The sequence below is a fragment of the Plasmopara halstedii genome, assembly GCF_900000015.1.
Source record: "Plasmopara halstedii genome assembly, contig: Scaffold_672, whole genome shotgun sequence".
Lineage (NCBI taxonomy): Eukaryota > Oomycota > Peronosporomycetes > Peronosporales > Peronosporaceae > Plasmopara > Plasmopara halstedii.
The window spans coordinates 523,930-546,305 of record NW_020187589.1 but is presented as its reverse complement, the minus strand read 5'-3'; the positions used below and the strand labels follow the sequence as shown (position 1 = coordinate 546,305).

Here is a 22,376-nt window from a genome sequence, read left to right as displayed (position 1 = left end):
TGAGATTGCAACGAAGTCTCGTGTAATTATAAAGCTAAGCAATCAACGTTCAATCATTCCTTATGATGCTTGCATATTTCGCCTTAAATTATTTTAAATAGACTTTCGTTTGCGCGTCTGTTCGAGACTTGAGTGAAGTCGCGAAAGCGAGGTCAAATGTCGGGGCTTCGAAGTATGGAGACGACTCACAAGAGCACGGTGGGAGTCACTGACATCGAATAAAAAGTTGATTTTTTTATTGAGTGCAAGTTATATTTGTATGACCGCAGACAGTATTGCGTTGCAAGGTGGCTATCGTTGGAGAAGCTACTGTGGGTAAGACTGCCGTAGTACAGATTCTTAAGAGCAATGGCCACGAATTTCCAAAGAATTACGTTATGGTGCGTAAGGCATTCTTTCATTAAGTTTGATAGATAGAGATATCTTAATGTTAATTGAATCCACAGACATCAGACGTCGAGCTTTCAACAAAAAGCATTTCAATTCCGGATACAAATGTCGTTGTGGAGCTTTACCTGTTCGACTGCGCTGGACAAAGTATTTTTAACCAGCTTGATTTTGGCACGGTGCACGTACGAAGCTGTATGTGTGCAAAAGCTGATTCAATGATCTTAATGGACGAATTTTTGACCAGTACAAGGGTGCATCGATCGCTCTCGTTGTGTTTGACGTGAATAATAAAGAGTCCTTCAAGTCATGCAGCAAGTGGTATCAAGATGTTCGAGACGCCTCACCAAATCACAACATTCCTGGCATGAAAATTTGGTATTTACCTTAGACTGAGGTTTTGACAACCACGTTTAATGTTATTAGGTGTCTTGCTGGCGAACAAGACGGACCTTCGCTACAATAATCGGGACGCGATCTCAACGAAAGAGGCTGAGGAATTCGCAAAGCGCAACGATATGAAGTTTTTCGAGTGCTCAGCGGTAATTAATGTTAAAATTATGTGACATTGCTTCAAAGATGCAAAAGTCTTCATGCTGTATGTGTCATCAGCAACAAAATGCAGGGGTGGAGGCGCCTTTCGTCTATATTGCGGATTGGTTCCACAAGAAATACCAGGCAACGACGCAACGTGCGTAGAGGTTCGAATTTATAACCTTGTGCTTTAGTCTCCGATCATTACATTGTTTTGATAAGTTTTTTCCGGAATATAGTTGTTGCTCAGTAGCAAAGCATGCATTTAATGAAAAATGTCTAATGGAGTATTGAATCGCAATGTAACTAAAGACGAATTTGGTGAATCAAGCGACATGACAAGCTAAAGGAGTCGACCGATTACCACTTAACATCTGCGTTTGTTGTAAGCTGATATCTTTGTAACCAAAATATAATTTCGACAACATCCAGTGCCAGAAAAAGCAGTTTTGATACTTAAGAATCCGAATAGGTACCACTTTGGGTACGTCAACAGGTGCTAGATTGATAAGGGACAAAGAAACCTTATCGTTTGTGAAGAAAACAAACTAAAAGGTGATGATGAAATGTACGCTTGTCCTCGACTGTTTTACTTCAATATTTACCAATTATTTAACAAATAATTAATGTCAAGCAGTTTAATATATTAATAAGCAGCGTGACGAGTTTCTACGTCAATTAGAAGCCCCAATCCTACAACATGTCTAATAGTTACAAAGATGACACATGCTGCATTAATGGCAGACACGACTAGACAGCTGTTGGATCGACAATTACAAAGGAGTAAAAGTGGTGCCGCAATGGGTCCCAGTATTTCTCTATACAGTTGTATGTACAGTGCTGACCGAACTCGTCGCTCTTCAGATGGGCGCCAATCGAGATTCACTTTTAGACCTTCTACCTGTCGTTCTTCGAATGGTGTCTAGATGGTGCCTAATCAACACAATCTCTACGACTCGCTGGCCCACAAGAGCTTGACCATGCGAAATATAACGGATCATACATGCGAGTACGGCCTTGCCCGAACAGATGACGGCTGCGTGCGCACGCTGTCTTCGTACGACATCGATGCGTACTTTTACACTCAAATCATTTTTCTCGTTCTCGGAATCGTGACAACAATTGCAAGCGCCATTATGTACTTCCGGGCAATTAAGCATGAGGCGTCTAAGCTTCAGCAACACAATTTTATCCTCTGCTGCTATGCATCATTGACAATGGTATTGACCGGTGCCGATCCCAAAAGTTATGGTCATGTTATACCTCGCCCCATCAGCAGCTTCCTGTCCGACTCACTCACTGCCGCTCTCTACTCTGTATAGTAAGTTGTCTTGACTTGATCAAATGCTTGTGCTTTTCTAACTCGTCCTCGATATCACTGTGTCTAGCATTCTTACTCTTGGGTATTGGGCTACAATAATTCGCAAAGGTGCTGCTATGGGCGACAAACCAGGTCAACTCATCTTTCTCGAGCGAATTGCCATCGCACTTGTCTGGGGATTCTACATTCTCTACAATGCATCTCTCTTCTTGTCTAAAGGATATTCTCGCACTGGCATCACGTATCTTCATTTGCTATGGAGTGCTGTGATGTTAACTATTATCAGCACCGTTTTTCTAACGTATGGACTGCGCGTGTTGTCGCGCCTCATGTCTTACGAACGTGATATCAAGCTACAGGTGTCTACTAGGATAACAGATCGAGTAATTAATCACTCATACGATATGGGACATCCAGTTGAAGACGAAGAGAAAACCCCGAGGCCACCGAAGCCACAAAAAGGACATTCAGCCAAGATTCGCAAAATTCTTTTAGTGACGGAGATGCTTTCGCTCACAGTTGTCGCCGCACAAATTTTTATGGCTGTCATGCACACAGCAAACGAGTCCGATGAACTTCAGTGTGCCAATGGTATTGGATGCGAGTCGATCAAATCGAAAATTAGCTGCTTGAACATCCTTCAAGCGATTTGTGTATGGGCTGTACTGTGGACCTTCCGCGCCATCAAAAAGAAAGATGTGATTCCTCGGCCTCCAACGCATGTCATGGCGTAGGGATTGCTACCACTTCAGCGAAATGTGCGGCATGACATGTTTAAAATACATGCGTTAAGTAATATGAATAGGCACATCTAGCGTGTCTTCGATGTATAGTAAATTTATGTAAACAGCGTAGTTTTGTCGCGGTCACAGGACGTACTTGTAGAGCTATCTAACTTCAAAGTAAAGTCGCTTGAAGTGCGCTCTTTTGATTCGGATACATATCGTTTGCAATATTCTATTATACATGACACTTTAGCACGTATTTAAAGTGAACGAGATCGGGACGCGGCAATTCCTGACTACGGATGAGAAAAAATGAAATTCCCGCAGGCGCAGTTCGTATGCCTTTTGAGAATATAGCAGCCCGCGTCTAGCTCAGACTTTTCCTCCCCAGAATATTTTATCATATTCATAAATACCGATTAGTAACCCACAATTACACAAAGATGCAATGCAAATTTCGTACAATTGCGAGCATTAACTGTAATCTTTTGCTAACATATTCATAAATAACTATTAGTAACCCACAATTACACAAAGATGCAATATGAATTTCGTACAATTGTGAGCATTAAATGTAATCTTTTGTAGTTCACTTGTAACAATCGTATTCATTACAATGCGGTACGATTGCACAAAATTCACATTGCAGTTTGTGCGATCATAAGCAAGTAATGGTATATTTGCAGATCATGGAATTCGTATTCCATGGTATGCGTGGGCTGCTAACCGCACATCAGACAATAAATACAGTTATATTACAGGGAACAGTATAAAAAGAAGGTCTTAAACGACTTTATCCTATATATGCATGTACTTTTGAAGCTGCAGAGCGAAATACAGTGTTGGTAGTAGCGCTTTTCTGTGCGTCTGTCAATACGAAGTTTAATAAAAGCTCTTTATTCGCAACGAAAATGGCAACCCCGTTGCAGTTGGTACCACTTATAATATATCCGCGATCGAGACGCGAAAGAACTCTATCCTCTTGAAGGATGTATAGTGAAACTCTCGAGTACACGTCCGGAAAGAAGACCTGCTTAATAAGGTATTATGTGTCCTGGATTCTGATGGCATAATAAAACTGGTAGCCAAATATTTGGGCGGTAACAGCTCGCCAGCTGGTGCTTACCAGAACAAAAATTGCGCTGACAAGAGACATCCAGGAGAATCGCAACCGAGCGCAAGAAGAGGAACAGATGACTCCACTTGAATGACTGCAATTTTGAGTGCCCAGTCACCGAGGGAGGGACGAAAAAAATCCTTCATCTGGTTAAGATGAACATAAATTCGGCCATATTTAAACGGAGCAACAGTGCGTCAACTTTGAGATCTTCAAGCAAAACGAGACCACAAGCGAAATTGGGCTTTATCCTACAGTCTCTCCGCGATGAAGGCGCGCCTAACGTAGAAAGACTTGAAGGACACATGTCACAGATTTTTAAACTGACTAATTTGGCGGCTCGACCGCTGTTAAAATTATTGTCTACCCACCAGAGTAATCGAAACTAATAGACTTTTGTCCAGAATATAAGAGATCTTACTGCTGCGATGGCGTTCAACCCACTCCTGAGACGGTAACGTTACCGTCTTTCTGGAGCGTTTAAGCCAGGTGCGGTTCGCATCGAGATCTGATGCGTCAACCCTTTCGACGAAGTAGTGGGTGTCGCATAAATTACTGAGTATAATTCCTGTCTCCGAGGGCCAAACTGGGTACTGACAGTGGAAGCATAAAGCGCGCAACAAAGGCGACGAACTAAATGTAAGACGGCGCTGTTCATAAATAGTCTCTCAAACACAACACACACGCTTGTGCGACGAGAAAAGCGATTTCTGACGTGAAGGGAGAAGAACTGTCCCGACTTTTAGGAAAGAAGAACGACTTTAGACCTTATAGATAAATTCGCAGCTTAATTAAATTAAATTATGGTCCCTAGCTACATACAAAACACCCCAAGGACTCCTAGAGATTCTAATAATAAAACCTTGAGATCCCAAAATTATTGGTACTGAGGCAGATCTTCAGATGTAAATGATACAAGATCTTGGGTGTACAGAGCTTTAACTTTAACAGCTTACACTTCAACTTTCGTGGGTAGTATCTAGTAGAAGTGACTGGCTTGGGCCACCCACTTCTAAAGACAGAGACACGCCGGTCTTAACACCATTACAGACCTCCAAGCAGAGACCAGCATTCTGTATCACACAGAATGTTCATGACTTCAAATACGGAATCACGTATGCATTTCGGAACACCATACTGAAATCTTCTTATATTAATTTTCACAATGCATACACATGTAATGCCTAAGTTTAGCCCACTCCACTTGAAATATGTATAGAGAAGATATATATACATCTAAGCTGCTGAACAGCTCCGCGGTAACCGCCGATGAGTCATCTGCGATAGTACAAACATTTGCGCCTTGCGTACTCATTTCTTTCTTGGCTGAGAGGTATGACGGGTCAGGCTTCTGTGCATACGCGTACGACAATTATATCGCGGGTAATTGTCAAGTCCCGGTAGATGCAAGCAAATTTTTTGAGAAAGTAATTTTGTACCTCATGGACGACGTGAATCGTGGATTCCAGTCCCAAAGTATTGAGCTTCTCTTAACCAGGGGGGGCTCGCTACCCAGGGTTTAGGCTAGTAATATAGCTTTTTAGCTTTGTGAACTCGCGAAAAGTATTGGTAGATTTAGGAGTGTCATGTATTCACGATGGTCAGAACGATGGACAATATGTGGAGACCCTGTCCGAAAACGAAATCTGTGAGGCTTGCAACGTTAACATTGGTAAAGCGTCGAAGATTTTCTATATTTTATGTATGATTTGAAGATTTTGATATCGAAGAACATTGTCGAATCATGTACCTCGATTCGAGATGTGATCTCGTTTAAGGTATGGGAGTGGCTGTCACGCCTCCATCCATGGGTCAACTAAATGTAAAAAAACGCTAGGAGACACGCACTTCTCTCCAGGTGGGTTTTGATAAGTTATAAGCCTTACCCTGTTAGTGAACACATATGCTCTCGGTGTCGACGCGAAGCTGAGATAGTCTTCGAACAGGATGCGGGATTGTCCCTATTTGCTAGCCATTATGTTGCTAGAGTTTCCTCAGTAAGTGTGTGTACACAAGCGGGTACTCCTGTTACACTTTGTGACACTAATAGTCATTGCAACGTCGACTACTTCGATGAATTTATCTATGAATAACGTGGACATAGTCGGCCTCAGATTAAATGGGAGATATTTTAGGTCCTCACACACTCGCATTGGGGGTGTCTGCTGAAGCCTCGAGTTTTGATCGGAATTCCGCGGTACCGACATGCTCCAACTGGATCAAGAAGCGATAACCAACCGCTTTGTAAATTTTGCTGCGTTTGAGCAGAGAATATTGGAATTCTTATCCCAGAACACACCGACGCCAGTTCCCGTCCCTCAATATAAGTTCTTGGTCCATCGGTGGATCCGACGAAAGCAGTAGCTGCTACTACTGGAAGTCCAGAACCAGTGGATCTGAAGCTATGACTGTCCGTAGGTAGCAGATTTGCTGTTATGGATGTAAGCAATCTGGTCACATCCGCAGTGATTTTCCACGTGGGAGACGAAATTCTCAATAGGGCTTTTGTTCTAGTACGCAATACCAATGTCACGAGGCGTTCGGAAGACGCTGGTACCCAGTAGACGACCGCCCTGCGTCTACTGGGGCAGTTATACACTCTTGCGAGTTTGGTGGTAGAATCATTCGTGAGGATTTAGTTCCTGATAGATCGTTGTTCGTTAATCGTTAACGACACGAGTATAAATAGTCTCTTTGTGGTCACAGCGAGTTTGAAGGGCTACATTTGTCGTCAATGAGTCTTGATTGACTCTGGCGCGTCGCGTAAGTACACGTGGAAGCAATGACTTATCTCAGTGAACTTGGCCATTAGTGCGGTGGTCACCGCGACCAAAAGTATGGATAATTTTCAATTGAAGTCTGAAGACTTCGACTCGAACAAAGTATTCGCAGTCCTGGAGATGGAAAACCGGCACGACCTGATTCTGGGTATCCCGTGGCTTGAGAAGCATGAGCCATGGATCGATTGGCGATCGAAAACGATTGGGAGTAGCTTTTCTGGCGTCGGTGAATGATGGACCCACATTTCTTATGCGCCAAAAGAAGAGCTTAAGCGGTCGGCGGTCGTATGCTACTGATAATGATCCACACTTCATTGGTATGTGTCATGAAATCGACATTCCCCAGGTTAGTAAAAATACGTAGCCGTATGAATTGACCACTGATCACCACTCAGGCAGTGTGTCGATAGGACAAGTGGTGCCCGGTACTGGGCCCTCGTAATCGAATGAATCGTAGGTGGCATGGCGTTGGGCTCTACGGAAATAAAATTTATGAGCGAGAGATGCCGGTTGCTGCCCCCTAGATACAAAAGAATATTGTAGACATGTGTGTACTAGAATGTCGAAGGAATCGACTGTGGTTGGGTTTGCCAATATTTGTGTACAACTGACTACAAAGGAGACGCTTCCACCCGTTCTGTGGTTGAGCATACACATGTGAAGTATCAACGGAATTTGTCGATCGCGGTTATGATACTCCAGCTCTGGATTCGATTGAGTCCGCGGGTGAGATAGTCCAGCGTACTACTCCACATGAAGGAAATGTAGCATGTAGATATGCTGTTCCACGTATTGCGGATGCAACGACTGGCTGTGGAGTTACAAAAACAGAAGATCTTGTGGCATCGTTGCCGAGATGGAAGAGCTGGTGCAGCACGAGGAAGTCACTTACGATGACTTTCGATACGACCTCAAGTGTGATGGTATTGCGGAGGTCACGTTGCTACAGAGAAGAGAAGTACGAACCCGGCCCTTGGTTTCCCACCCGAACGTGGAGCTCGACACGAAATTGATCGTGAACCTGGTCCAAAGCATGCAGTGCTTCGACAGTGGCCACTGTCACGTGAGCAAAGTGAGTATATTGATGAGTTCGTTGCATTAAAAAAACAAGCTGCTGGTTTGGTGAGGGAGAGCAATACACCTCACAGCGCGCCAACATTTTGTATCAAAAATGGTAAATGGCGTTTTGCTTACGCCTATAATAAGCTGAATGCGCAGACGATCCCCGCTAAATCAACGAATCCGCGTAAATCTGTCATCATCCATCGTATGTCCAGCTGTACACAGTTTGGTGTGCTTCGTTCGGTACGTAATGAAAGTGACTTGTGATGTCACAAAGAATATCCAACCCCCCCCAGCAACGTTCAATCGATTGGTCTCCCATCTGTTTCGACCACAGCAAAAATTCGCACAAACGTATTTTGACGATATTTTTGTTCATATAAAGGGCGAAGATGGCAATTCTGACGAAGAAATGCATTTGGAGCGCATCTGTGCGGGGCTGGATGTACGTCATATTTTATTTCAAGCGAATCTTGCAAAATGCATTTTCGGTTCTAACGAAGTACCGATCCTCGGTTGTTATGTTGGTGAACACGGTGTTCGTGCAGACCCTGAGAAGGTCAAAGCAATCGTAAAGTGCTCAGTACCACGATCTCAAAAGGATTTAGGGCAATATATTGGTTTGTCCAATTACCTGCATCGCTTCCGCTGGAGTGCGCGGAAATGGTACGCTCACTATCAAATTTGCTGAAGAAGGACGTACCATAGGAGTGTTTATCCACTTATGAAGAAGCAATCGCTTAAATCAAGAACTGCTTGATGAAAGCACCATTTCTTACTTTACCAAATGATTCGAAGCCGTATAGGTTGCTGTGTGACGCTTTTGAGTTTGCAATCGGTTGTGCACTATTGCAAGGGACGTAATAGGACACGATCGGATTGTGTAATTTCAATCGCGGCGGCTGAAGCCAGCAGAAAGTAATACCTTGTTCACGACAAGAACCTTTGGCAATGAAGTCTTGGGTTCAACTCCGGTTGTCGTCTTTACGGATCACGCAAGCTTGCGTTATGCAGTTCAGTCTCCTCACATGTCAGACCGATTGGCTATCGGGTTGTCATTCTTCGCAATATACAACTTCACGGTTGAGTACAAGCAGGAGAACTTGACAATTTGGCTGACGCATTGTCACGTCGTCCTGACTATCAGCCAGCCATATCGAAATCGATGTATTGGATATGATACGTCGAGCGTGTGTTGAGAATGAACATTGTAATCTGATCATCAAGGCACTCTCATCAAGTGATATAGAACTCCACGACAAGCTTTTGGTCGCTTGGGATTCCGGATGCATCGTTATGCACGAAAGGTTGCCTCCTATATTATGAAATTGCACATGGCGACGAGGCACAGATTGTTGTTCTTCACAACGATGATTTGAAGCTCAAGATCTTGTTGGAGACGCTTGAATCACCAATTTTCGGTCAACTCGACCCTGAGAAGACGAACTTGTCTCTTAGTGCTCAATGTGGGTAGCCCAGCATGTTCAAGTTGGTTGCACGAAACGTGAAGACACACGCGACGTGGAATTGAAGCATCATCCATGTTCGATGATGACGAAGGCGCCATCGCATCCTCAGAGCTAGCTTCAATTTGCTCTGCGATCGTCGTCGGCACAAGTCGTCTTCGATGCGTTTTATTTCGTGTGGGATCACGTATGACCGAGTCTCAAGTAAACAAATTGTAGTAGATATGGGTCAATGTGTGGAATGGTGTAACGGGCCGGAACCATTACTCATGTTGTGTGATCCACGTATGTGTGTGAATGATTAACATTCACTTTAGACCCGGTAAAGTTCCGTATCACAATTCTGTAGTATCAGAGCTTGAAGGCATTTATCAGTTTAAGAAGGCGTAAGGCTTATTGGCCATGATAAATTTCACTCCACCTTACCACCTCTTCCAACTAAATCAACGGCTTAGAGGAAGTATGCAACACGTGGTGAAGCGTGTTAACGAATTCGGGGCTTCCTCAGTAAACAATTTCGGTTACGATTTTGATATGAGACAGGATAGTTCAAATGAACGTTTTGATTTAGGTGTGAGCTGCAATCTCCTGTGCTGCGGATGACAGACAGTGAAGTCAGCTGGGTGTCGTGGTCTCATGGTAGAGCTGGTGGGATTGAAGAGTCACCATAAGTCATGAGTAAAGGGGTCAGGTTTAGGATAAATGCCTGTCTCTATGAGCCAGGGTTCACCGTGCGGAGCAGTACGGCAAGTGAAAAAAAAGGATTTAATGAATGTAAGTCCTACGAGCTGTGAATCCTCCTTTACCAAAATCGGAAAAATCTCTTATAGAATGGAAAGAACTATATGTCGGAGAAAACTGGGAAGAAATGCAAGACGGCGACGTCGCTGAAACAGTACGATTCCGTCGGGATCCGCCATGAATGACTCTATCAATAAGGACACTTGCAAAGCACTTAACACGAGGTGAGAAACATATAACCAAGGATCTGACGGTCCACTTCCACTTTTACCGAAGAGAAACCACGACGTGGCACTAAATTACTCATCATGCGTGCTGCTCCGTGGATAGAGAAGTGCGTCAGGAATTTGACTTGGCTCACAAAGTGATACACGGTACTGACCTTTACCAGAAAAATAGTGTCGAGTCACGGATGCTTTCTACCGTCCAGAGAACTGGCTGGCTCAGTGAGAAGTATTATTTTTTCCCTCCAGGCCAACTCTCCGTGACAGAAATGCTAAGGGCAAGCGGCAAATTGTACATGCTTATAATGAGCTTAACTTGGTCTTTTCTTAGCGCAAACACCGATAGACACCATCAACTGTTGTTTGGACACATCGATCGTCTTCTCATTGCGGAGACTACTTCGAAAAGGATGTCCTGCAAATGAATGATTAGACTGTCTGACTGCTTGATGCACCAGTGACGCTCAATATTTTGTTGACGCAACTGTTTAGACCGCAGCGTGGCTGTGACCAAGTTGATTTCAATTTTATATTTGTCTAGAGTCGTTCAGAGAACTGCTAGTCGGGTGTGATGAGCCGCATCAAACTCTTTTAATGGTGCTCAAGCGGAATGGACAAGTGTGTCTTTGGAGCTGACGAAGTCCCGTTTTCTGGTTGCGCTTTAAGAAAGCGGTCGTGGGATCTCTACATATGCTACCAAAGGCAAGGTGGTACTGTGCACTTCTCAAAGAAAAAGCTTTGACTCTTAATGATCGGGTATATAACATATAGAGGTCGGGGCCCGTACTCCCTAACAAGAGGGAGGCGGGAACTACTAACATAGCATGTTATCAAATATGCTCTGCTATTTAGTAGTACATATTCTTAATATTTTCTATCCACATTTTTTGTTTGACTTCCTCTCATAATTGTGTTTTTATAGTTGAATTTGTGGCTTGCAGCCTGCATGTAGTACATACCTTTCGAATACGGAGTTCAATCATTATAACGTACCCGATTGTTTGTGTATATATTGCCTTAAAATCTCATGAATGTGCAATATCAATTTTTATATTTCTACCTTATTGATATAGTACAATCACGACAGAAAATAAATTTGTAAGTACACGATATTACAGTACTTCCCTGTTACACAACCTGTGTGTGTTCATCAATGCGGACCTTTCGGATCGAAGCTACCTGGTGCACGGCAATTCTGTTGCGCTCGATGGCACTTAAGGTCGCCCCACGACCAAGTCGTGGAAAGACTGTATCTCTGTGAGGTAGCAGAGGGGGGTATTGAACCTCTATTCTCCGGTACGTCTAGTCAGAGCCGATGTCGATTGGTAGCCATGAAGGACTCAAGAAAATCTGGTGATTTCAAGGACATGATTTGCTGCTTTTGAGTTGTTGTGTTGAAATTACCTTAGTAAAATGCGTAAACATCTCAGTTAATGTGACAAAGTCCCGCTAATCACTGATTGACCAGCTTCATGATACACACACATCGGTGCAGGACTGCCAGTAGTTTTGCGGAGTGATTGTTGCGGACATTAGCATAGGTTTGCTTGAGTAGCGCATAGCCGTTGTATAGTTCCTCCTGCGTTGTCGACATAAGCCCAAGACCAATGTCATGACCAAGACGGCGGTGCTAGAGCTACAATGTTGTTTTCCCATAAATACAAACGAGCTTGTCAAATTGGCCTCGTCCCCTAAAATTAGCATTATGTGTATTATTAACAGTCCCATTCTTCATCATTCCGAATAAATAACCTTTTAGTATCCTTAAAATTCAAAATGACCTCGATGTCTATTGCACACTGTCCGAGAGATAAAATATTACACGAAAGTCCTACATAAATGTGAGCGCGCCATTCTTTTTTCCATGTTGCTTTATAAGGTCACCCGTTTCCGTAACCTGATCAACTTTGTCATCGATTCGAATCAAATATTGTATGATCTTGCCGAATTCAACACGATGTTGTATACGTCATAACTTTGTCACAGAGGAGATGACCACAACTCAGCCTGTCGAGAGGTTTACAGTGACCACCGAATATGTGATAATTTCGAGAAGCAGACACTTTGAGATTACTTCACCGTCCCGCATTTTCCCGAATCGGTAATGTGCGCTTTGCAGCTAAATGTTTCTACTCTTCGCACTACTGACAGGGACAATGAAATATACGCTTGCCCTTGATCATCCACAGCATTATCAATGTAACCGCTTGATCGTATCCTTATTCCTATTACCAAGTATGTGAAATGGTTGTACCTCTAGAAATCATTTCCTTTGTCTATCTCGGCCGCTAAGATACGACAACGAATACAGATCATTGGCTGAGCGATTTGTGCAGCGAGGCTGCCGTAGCTCTTTGCTTACAGGACGCTTACTAAGGTCACCGACTTTATGTTCTATACTATAACCAGTAAGAGTGCAGCGGATCGCAATCCGCTACCTCCAATAGGGCCCAAAACCTTCATCCAAGGCAAATGTACTCTGCCGTTCAAAATTTAAACTGTTTTATCTGTTTTTTGCGCCAGAGCCGCCTATATCTAAAACCTTAGGTTCTCCTGATTAGATAGTAAAATCTAATCTACTTGCATAACCACTGGCAGTCCCGCCGCGTAGTGGCTTTTTGTTACGGTGTAGCTACACCATTGCGTGATTACACCGACTTGCGTAATCCACATTTTGTACCATGGTACGTGTAACCCCGTATGAATTTGTATTCAGAACGCTTTTGCAACGGGGTACTTTGCACAAATAAAAATGTGACTTTAAGAGTATGCGCTAACAAATATTCTGAATTTGATTTCATCCACTCCAACGGTTGACGAAACTGCGAGCCTTTAACGTAACCAGTTGTCAGCTAGCTCTGCTGTTTCCAGATTACATGTATCAGTTCGATACTTTTATACTAATAACTACGTTCTGTCTCTCGTGATAAAAACGTCATAAATGCTTGATGTGCGAACGTCTCGTTATACTGGAGTTCGTCGGTATGTTAAGTATTCACAAATACACAAACCTACGAGTGTATCAACTGTGTAAAGTGTAAGCACACCAGCAGAACTATACTTACCCTGGTCAGCAGCCTCGCATCGTGCGCACCATCAGTCGACCGACTGAAAGGACTGTCTTGAGACGAACGGTTGTTCTGGTCTTGCGCGATCTCCTCTTGACTTTCGATAGGACAAGCAAGGCGACGTAAAATATCATTTTTGATTTTTTGATGATGACTGCTCACGAATTACGTTCCATCAGCACCAATATCACAAGTGCGGTAGCTTGGTTCATCAGGCTTGTTGGAGCTGCCGAGTAAAGGTGGATGGATCAAGAAGACAATGTCGCAAACCTAACCTGAAACACAGGTCGTTGACCAAAATGTTTATGATGGCTTCTAGTCTGCTAATATCAGGCTACTGACTTACTTTGGCCGATCACGGTCCACCAGTGAAAGTTGCCTAATTTGCTCTGTGGTTAAGGGTTTGATAGCATCGTCCCCTTACTGGGATAGCCTACTTGGTGAGGCATTTTTTGTCCCATATAAATTGTGAGATGTATACATGTAAATATATACTTAACTATAATCAAAGTAGTACGCACGGTATATTATTTTTATTTTTCAAATAACTGGCATATTCTGTTTATTTTTCTGTTTATCTTGTAATTTTTTTCATTTTCCCTAGAAGAAAATTAACAACAAAGAATGCTTCGAACTGCACAACCATTTTCGTCGTATATTATAAAATAGCAATCGACATTTAAGAACAGACGTGTCGAAAGTTGTTTTGACACCTGTCTGCCCCCAATAGGGTACAATGCGGTGACTGAGTACTAGCTGCTATTTGGGTAAACAAATCAAAACCTGAGACTGATAATCGTTATTCGATCAGGGCCGGAGCAACGTGCCATTGTCATTGTTTACATCGTTGTCACGCACGTTCGATACTGAGATGCTCAACGCCCGCTTCACTTGTTCTGTGCGTGATATCGTTCGTCGAAGTTTACGAAAGAAACCAACAGGAGGTGCACCAGAAAGTGGATATACATCGTCCGCATCAATATTCTTAGCTAACCGAAAGCAGCGAGTGCAATGTTTCTCCTCCAGCTCTCGCCGTGTGATGATACCCCGCACGTTATTGTGACGATTAACCACCACAAGATGACGTAGACCAGCACTTCGAAAGAGACGATAAGCACGCACGAATGGCGCTTCTTCCTGGATCAAATATGGTGTCTGGTTTATATATGGCGTCAGATCGACCCATAAAGCGCGGTCTTCCTCTAACAACGTATAAATTTCATCACCAGCGGTACGATCAACATGTTGAAAATTGTGATGCATTGGAGTTGGAATGGGGTACCGCGGATAATGGTTTTCCATATCGTGATACGACAGACAATAATTATTGGCTGAAGGCGATTCTAATAACTGATCATCAATGCGAGGAGTTTGTTCCGTTTCTATATCCTTGGAACGACGATGTCGGAGGTGACCTGTCAAACTCACATCTGACCGGTAAGACGCAGGATGTGGCTGACGAGTAAATGGTTTCGGCTTTTCAATACTAAAGTCATGATGACTTAACAATACATTGAGCTGCTTTCGAAGAATAATGCCAGCAAAAAAGTGTGTACCGAATGTTGGGTCTTCCACAATAACAGGAAATGCATTATGCTTTGTACTTACGAGCAAATCAAATATTACCCCGGCACGTTCAACTGTGCGTAGCGTTTTAGGATTTGCTGTCATAATGTGCTTTACACGCAAAAAAGCACCACGAAGTGGTGGATTCCAGTCGAGAAACGGTACGTGGCGCAAATGAATGTGAATGTCGTAAATTCCTTCGTTAAAATAATTGCCCACCCATCGAGCAAAAAATGACGTGAGAATTAGCGGAAGACCAAACTCAACGTTACCCGTACATTCCAGAATTATAACCGTTAATGATATAGTCATACGAGTTACACCACCGAGCATTGCCAAACTTCCAACAAGGCCATACGTACGTGGGTCGACAGTTTTCAAGTGATGCAAACCAGTGAAATAGTTGATTACTCGAGTCCATAATCTTCCATAAGCTGCACCAATCAGCAGCGCTGGAACGAACAAACCGCTTGGTATTTTAAGACCATAAGTAATACACGCCAACATCAGCATCAAAAGCCAAAAGACCACAAGATTCCGAACATCGAATGAGTCTGGTGGTGCATGGAACAAGTGTTTGATAGCTGCTTCTCCACCTGTCAACATCAGCGATGCCAAGTCATTGTATTGGCCTTCGGGACAATAAAAGCGCACGAGTTCCTTTTTATACGGATATTGGACCGTCTCGTCAGCTTGAAAGCACTCGGCGCCATCTATCGATACGCTCGTACAGCTCTCACAAATGCAAGCGGACCCATTCTTTTTGAGCATTTCCATGCCAAAAACAAACGTTTTGCTAGGTGCCGCAGTAGCACTGGCAACATTTGCTAGATGAACAACATCTTCGCGCACTTTCGGAAGATCGTGGCATTTGCCAAGCAAGAAAGGAGTCGAAAAGAGCAATGATGATATTAATACTGATACTAGCAACGCTTCTGCCCATGCAACACCACGAGTTCGAATCCAGCGAGATCGCAGTCGAGCTAGCCGCGTGTTTAATCCATTAAAGAATGCTCCTTGCAGACCACCTCCAACACCCATAAGCACGAAAAGAGGAACCTCCCATATCTGGTACGTGCTTGAAGCAAAGGGCCCAAAACTAAAACTTCCTGTATGGCTACCTAGCGTGCCCCACGACAAATTATCATTCATTCCAGAAAGAAAAAATGCCAATGTAAATGTTGCTGACATGGCGCAAAATAAAGTTCGCCATGTTAGTGACTGGTTCCAGAACGAAGCACCTTCTTCTAAAACAAACAATACTCCACCAATTGGAGCACCGAACGCCGATGCGACTCCGGCAGCAGCACCACAAGCGACAAAATCACGTTTCTCGCGATCGTTTCGAAAGCCTGCAAAGTAGGAAAAACTACATCCTAGAATAATCATATATAGCTAGAAAGCATAAATTGAAGTTTTCAACGAGCGAGTTTTACCTCGTATCATAGCCAAGAGTTGAGGATTTGCCTTGAGATAGTCCTGCTGCCACGATTGCACCACTAAGGCAATAGATTATCCATTAAAATATTCATTTCGAGACTTTGTAATAAGTATTTGTACTAGCACACCTGTGAATCATAGGGCCTTCTTTTCCTACTGGTAAACCACCAGCAACGGAGCACACAGTCCCGATCACTTTGCAAACAAATGTTCGTAATCGCAACATTCGTGGAATTTTCATTCCGTTCAAAGTCGTTTTGACCTCCGAGATACCTATGAAATCAACATTTTTAGCTTTTATAGCTATGAGGATACACTCAAAAGCCACAGTTGTACCAGAACCAGCAGCTACCATTTCACCAAACGAAGTGATTGTCGCGGATATACCCACAAGAACGAGATTAAACAACACAATACTCCAGAAAGTGGTACCGAATAGCACATGCTTCGACAGTTCACGGTGGATTGTATACTCGAGCAGATGCTGCCTCAAAGACATAAGCAGCATAGTGAAGTAGAGCATAAAGACTGCGACGAGCGCAGTGATGACGCCTGTTGCAAGCGTAAGGAACCAACGCGCGTAGATAAGTCGATTCTTTTCTTGGCCGTTACGGTACTTGTACCCCATCCCGGATTTGTTTACCACGCTCTCAAACAAATCTGCAGTAAAACATGGTTTAAAATTTAACGCGATGCTCTAAATGAGCAATAGCTCTTTATGTAATATTGTCAGATGATGTACCATAGTCGAGACTCTCGAGATCAGAGCTGTTCCAGAGCATTATTGCTTCAAATGAGTCGATCTCGCTTGATAGGGGCTGAGTACGATACTGCGCTACTTGATGCACCAAGATAATTATTTTTAGCCAATAGAAGATGATATGAAGATTATGTACTAGAATTTGTATGCAGGTCTATCTAAACCACCATATTTGATACACATCGTAAGTTTGCTTTGAAAGATCATCAACCATGTCTTCGCATCGTGAGCGGCTGACGCGTTTTTACCAGAAATACAACGCTGACAAGCTGCACGAGATCGATAGTGTGCTAGAGCGCTTTAAAGGTCGCGAGACTCAGCTTTTTTTGACGCTAGTGAAGAAGTATGGCACTGAACCCGCTGAAAACGAGACGTTCGAGACCGTAGAAGAGACTACAAAGGTCAGTGATGCGTCTTGTACTCCTTCTTCAAACTTGGATCAAGTGCAAGATATGAATTATCAAAGACTACTGGCGTTTTATCAAAAGTACAACCCTGAAAAGGTCGACGACGTGCCTCAGGTGCTTGTCAAGTACAAAGGCAAAGAGTCCATGCTATTCGACGCGCTAGTCATGAAATATGGACCAGAACCGGGTGACTCAGTCTCTGAGGAAGATTCAGATGAAGACGTGGAATTACAAAGCGATGATGGTGAACCTAAGCTTCGTGACGTACTTTATTGTCCCATTGACACATTACCACCCGAATACTGCGAATACGGTCCCATGTTCAATGAGTGCAAACCATGGTTGGCTGAGCACTGTCCAGATCTGATGCTCACAAGGTATAATCGCACAGTAAGCGAGCTTTTGCAAGTCGAGCAACAAATCGCTGACGGTGTGGAAGGCATTACGCTTGAAGTGGAAGGCAAGACTGTCAAGAAGAAAAAGAAGAGTAAGATCGAGGAGGCAGCAAAAAGAAAGGAGAATTGTATGGTGACCATTTCCAAAAGCTCGCGCAAAGGTCGTAAGCGACTTACATTTGTGACCGGTCTCGAGGATTTTGAAGGTGTAAACATCAAAGAAGCTTGTAAAAGCATGGGCAAGAAGTTCGCCTGCAGCTCCTCGTTATCAACGACGGACCAAGGGCAACAACAAATTCAGCTGCAAGGCGACTGTGTAACGGAGCTATTAGAATTTTTGCCCGAGATGTTTGGGGTGCACGAGGACCAGATTAGTGTGATTGATGAGCCAATTAAAGCTCCTAAAAAGGGTAAAAAGTAAGGACTAATGCAAAATACTTGCCCAGTTTTTAGGTACAAATTGCTCTTTATTGCTTACCGAAATATCCACACAACAAAATGAGCGACGACATCTTGGACAACATGTCTCTATCAGATGACGAGATGCTGGACAACTTGGCGGATGATATGCTTATGGAAATGGAAGAGGAGAATGCATCTCAGTCAGCAATATTGTCCCAGTCTACAATCCCACCTTCTTGGACTCCTAGCGCTGTTGCGCATACAGTAGCACCCCCGGCTGTTATGCCCGATCTGAGTCAAATGATGTCTCAGATGATGCCGATGATGTCACAAATGTTCGGTAGTAATAACGGTACTCCACCGATATTTGGAAATGGCTCGAAGTCTTTGCAGCAAGCACCAGTCTCGTGGAAGGAACTCGTGATGCTCCATGTGCCTAGCAAAGAACAGGAAGACTGGCTGACAACTATCGAGAAAGACGCAACAAAGTTACGTCTTGCCAGTATGACCCCAATTTTGAACAAGCCACACAGTCGCTCCTATCGCACGAACCCTGTAGTGCTTCCAGGCGCGTACATGAAAGTAAATACAATGCTCGCCACTATGTTGGACGAAGCTGTGCGTTCTGCTCACTTGGAACAGAATTGCCAATGGCAAGCTATGCGACAGAATTTAATTTCACAACTTATGCAGACTGGAATATCTAAGGTTTTTGAAAAGAAATTTAAGATGATGCTGCGCCAGCGGGTTGCTGATGACCCAAATTTCCTAGACGAGAAGAACAGGGACCGTTATCACTACGTAATCAAGGTCCTTTCCGTGTAGCAACCTAATCAATAGTTTCGGCGTGTCAAGCATATTAACTTTTGTCGTAACATACGAGCGTTTTACTTAATTTGTTAGGATTAAGTAATGAGCTGTACACTTCATGCTGAAACATTGGCTGCTTTGTACGTCAGCAGATCCATGCCATGAGGGTCTGCGCATATCTAGCAGTAAAAATTAAGAGACAAGAATACGATATTCTTGCTATCCCGGAGACGACAAGATTTGTGACGCGAGTCTTGTTGCAGTCTTTAAATTTTCACTCTGACAACCAGTTGCAGTAAATGATTACGAATATATGCGAGTGAGGACCAAGATAGACAGCCATGTGACATCGTATCATTTAAATAGAATTGCGAAATGTTTTGCACAGCTGTTGCGATGAACACAATTTACTCGTCTCAAAGCTGCCTAAATCTTCGTACGTCGAATTGACATAAATCAAATATTCTCTTTGGGAGTATCTACGCGTGTATGTTGAGGACAGCGAAAGTCTTTTTGACACTCTCCCGAAACCCACAATCGAATCGAGCACCTTAACAAACCAGAACTCTGTCTGAAAGATTCGACCTTAACTAACGCTTTCATAGCTTAAAGCAGCGTACAGTATATGGAAAGGCCCAGCCGCTCCAAAATTCCCAGCTCTACCTACGCGCTCTCTACATTATCGCCATTTATTATTTTTAGCAGCTCTACGTCCTCCGCAGCTTCGTTTCCGCGGCTGAAATGCGTTCCTTCCTGATAGATTCAGTTTAATGAGCAACGCTGCCGTAGCTCTTTCGCTTAGCAGAAGCTTGGTTCCGGTCGGTGACCTTCGTTCTAGTATGAGTGTAGCAGATCGCGATCCACTTACTCAAAGATTAATCAAAACCTTAACTCAAGGCTAAGTAACTCTTTCGTTTAAAACATAAACCGTATATCTCGGTTTTATTTGCGGCAAAACCGCCTATATCTAAATATATAGGTTTTTCTATCTAAAAAATAAAACCTAGATAAATGTATAGTACGTGGCTGTTCCAGCCACGTACTGACTCTTTGTTTGAATGTAGCCACACCATTGTGTGTTCACACCGACTCGGGTGACCCACACTCTTTACACTGTGGCACGTGAAGCCCCGTTACACTCTCCCCCTTCAAGATTGTGAACACCTATTCACATTCAACTGCCGCCTCCAACAAAAATTGAGTGTCTAAGACACCACAACATCACCACGACCTTCGTCACGAATTCTCCGCATAATGAGCTCTGTGAAGAGGACACGGAAGACACCCTGTGAAAAATCACGCGGGCAGAGCCCTTCTTCGGACAGTACGTCCGAGGCTTCAAAGGAAGCGCAGCTCAAGACCGAGTTCTAACCAGCGCATGCTCAGCGACAGGGTCACACGACCAAGGACACAGCCGCGATGTCTAATCTCGACTGCACACCGCGATTCGCGGGAGATGGATAAACTCGTCGAGGATTTGGAGGAAGTTGAGTAAGAGTCGGATACTCCTTTCCCAGGATGGAAGAAAGAAGAGAGCGAGGTGCCACAACGGCGCGACGTGAACCCTGCTTGACCCTTGCGGATGCCGTGTCCGTTCTGAGGAAGTGGTGTCATTACCAATCACCTCGACAAGGCACAGAAGCAGCAAATCCGCAGAGCGGCTCTCATGCGCGTGCATCGGCGGTCGGTCCTTGGCCCTCGTGTGCAATTCGGCTTCTCCAAACAGAACTTCTCTACCCGCGGTGCGGACAACTTATGTGGTTCTCGCCCCTGGCAAAACCGATGCAGATGACAAAAGGAACTTCGAGCGATGGGTACAGCGACACCGGAATTGTTCTTCGCTACACAACTAACAGGGAGCCGCAGGGTGGTGGACGCGCGTGTGGATTGCCATCTTCGGTTTGAGTCTGCCAAACTCAAGGCGCATCGCCGAAATCAACCCATACGTCACAGGGCGACAATCCAAGGGTTGTCGCCCTGTGACGTATGGGTTGATCAATCACGTTCCTGTGAACTCTATGGTCTCTCACACGGGTGTGTCTGCAGCCACAACAGCTCGTAGCATAGCTTGAGCTCGACTCATGGCCCTTCAGCTTTCCTGACTATTGCCGAGAACCGCGGGGCGTAAGACGATGCGGAACGTCATGATCCCTCTGATCGTAAGTGTCCACGACGTCTGAGCAGTCTTGCCGAAGTGGCACCTAATACTCCCACAATCTATCGAAGTCTGGGTATCTCTGCCACTTACTGGATTCGACCCTGTCGACGACGTCGTTCCACAAGACGTTCAACGTGATAGTGGACGCCACCTTTCTAGTTGAGATGAGGTTGTGGCAAACGATGACGACTCGGTCGGTCGCCGTCCGATGACTCACGATGCTCTTCGAACTCTCGAGGACAAGGTCCGTTGCCATCAGGGCTCCGCTGAGCATCACTACTAGGGTCAATTTCCGCTGCGCGGAAGACCTAAAAAACTTGGATACCGTTTTGCACCGGCTGCCTCACTTTAAAAATGTTGCGCTCCGTTGAAGCAGCTCCTGGCCGTTGGCCAGACGAATGCGTCGCTTAATGCGAAAGTATTATGCCTGGCACCGTTGGATCTGGAAATTGTTACACTTTGTGCTTAATAACAGTTGCTGGTCCAGCTTCTGGGTTGTCTAGCGCCTTTAGGCGCCGCCCCGGCGCCAGCGCTTCCGCGTTCACTTGCGTCAGATCTCGGTACGGCTTGAGCAAGCGCACATTAAACACCGGCTGGGTGCGCACCTATGTCGGAAATTTTAGCGTATACACGAAGCCCCGCGTAGCCATCAAAAGGCCCAATAGACTGTGGACGGAGCTTCGTCTTTTAGACAGCAGAAACTGCATGTGTAGGAAGGTCTCAGCTTAGTATAAAATCTAATCTCCGACCTCAAGGTTTGTAACATTTCTTCTGCTTCTTTCGTCTGCATGTCTTGGCTATCAGCCATCGCATCTCCAACTTGTCGTAAGACATTCAGTCTGGTAGACAGAAAGTCATCGATTCCTTAACGAACAGTGAGGGGGCTGACATCAGCTAGCCGTTCGGCTATTCCTCCCCCACTAAGCCGTGAGCCATGGGATGGCGGCATCAGTGGGACGCGAGGAGTAAGAAGCTAGTTCACATAGAACGGTGTGTATCCGTTAGACGCATGT

At 44.3% G+C, this 22,376-nt stretch overlaps 6 protein-coding genes across 6 annotated transcripts; 5 read left to right on the top strand and 1 right to left on the bottom strand.

Annotated features, from left to right (window-relative positions):
- Positions 1–156: 156 nt before the first annotated feature.
- PHALS_13723 (intraflagellar transport protein 27 homolog) lies at positions 157–1,086 on the top strand (the record flags this gene model as incomplete). The annotated part of the gene is made up of 6 exons (XM_024729532.1): positions 157–198; positions 270–380; positions 447–572; positions 635–752; positions 814–929; positions 1,000–1,086. The coding sequence occupies 6 exons, from the start codon at positions 157–159 to the stop codon at positions 1,084–1,086; spliced, it is 600 nt and encodes a 199-aa protein (XP_024579900.1).
- PHALS_14713 (uncharacterized protein) lies at positions 1,085–1,848 on the top strand. Its single transcript, XM_024729531.2, has one exon. It carries the CDS (start codon positions 1,641–1,643, stop codon positions 1,845–1,847), a length of 207 nt encoding a protein of 68 aa, XP_024579899.1. The 5' UTR covers positions 1,085–1,640; the 3' UTR covers position 1,848.
- Positions 1,848–2,976, top strand: PHALS_13722 (uncharacterized protein; the record flags this gene model as incomplete). Its single annotated transcript, XM_024729530.1, has 2 exons — positions 1,848–2,242; positions 2,310–2,976. The coding sequence occupies 2 exons, from the start codon at positions 1,848–1,850 to the stop codon at positions 2,974–2,976; spliced, it is 1,062 nt and encodes a 353-aa protein (XP_024579898.1).
- Positions 2,977–14,232: 11,256 nt separating this feature from the next.
- Positions 14,233–17,213, bottom strand: PHALS_13721 (chloride channel family; the record flags this gene model as incomplete). Its single annotated transcript, XM_024729529.1, has 5 exons — positions 14,233–16,360; positions 16,428–16,490; positions 16,560–16,704; positions 16,768–17,091; positions 17,174–17,213. The coding sequence occupies 5 exons, from the start codon at positions 17,211–17,213 to the stop codon at positions 14,233–14,235; spliced, it is 2,700 nt and encodes an 899-aa protein (XP_024579897.1).
- Positions 17,214–17,403: 190 nt separating this feature from the next.
- PHALS_13720 (rna-binding protein) lies at positions 17,404–18,414 on the top strand (the record flags this gene model as incomplete). Its single annotated transcript, XM_024729528.1, has 1 exon — positions 17,404–18,414. One exon carries the CDS (start codon positions 17,404–17,406, stop codon positions 18,412–18,414), a length of 1,011 nt encoding a protein of 336 aa, XP_024579896.1.
- A 77-nt stretch (positions 18,415–18,491) lies between these two features.
- Positions 18,492–19,220, top strand: PHALS_13719 (uncharacterized protein; the record flags this gene model as incomplete). The annotated part of the gene is made up of 1 exon (XM_024729527.1): positions 18,492–19,220. One exon carries the CDS (start codon positions 18,492–18,494, stop codon positions 19,218–19,220), a length of 729 nt encoding a protein of 242 aa, XP_024579895.1.
- Positions 19,221–22,376: the final 3,156 nt, after the last annotated feature.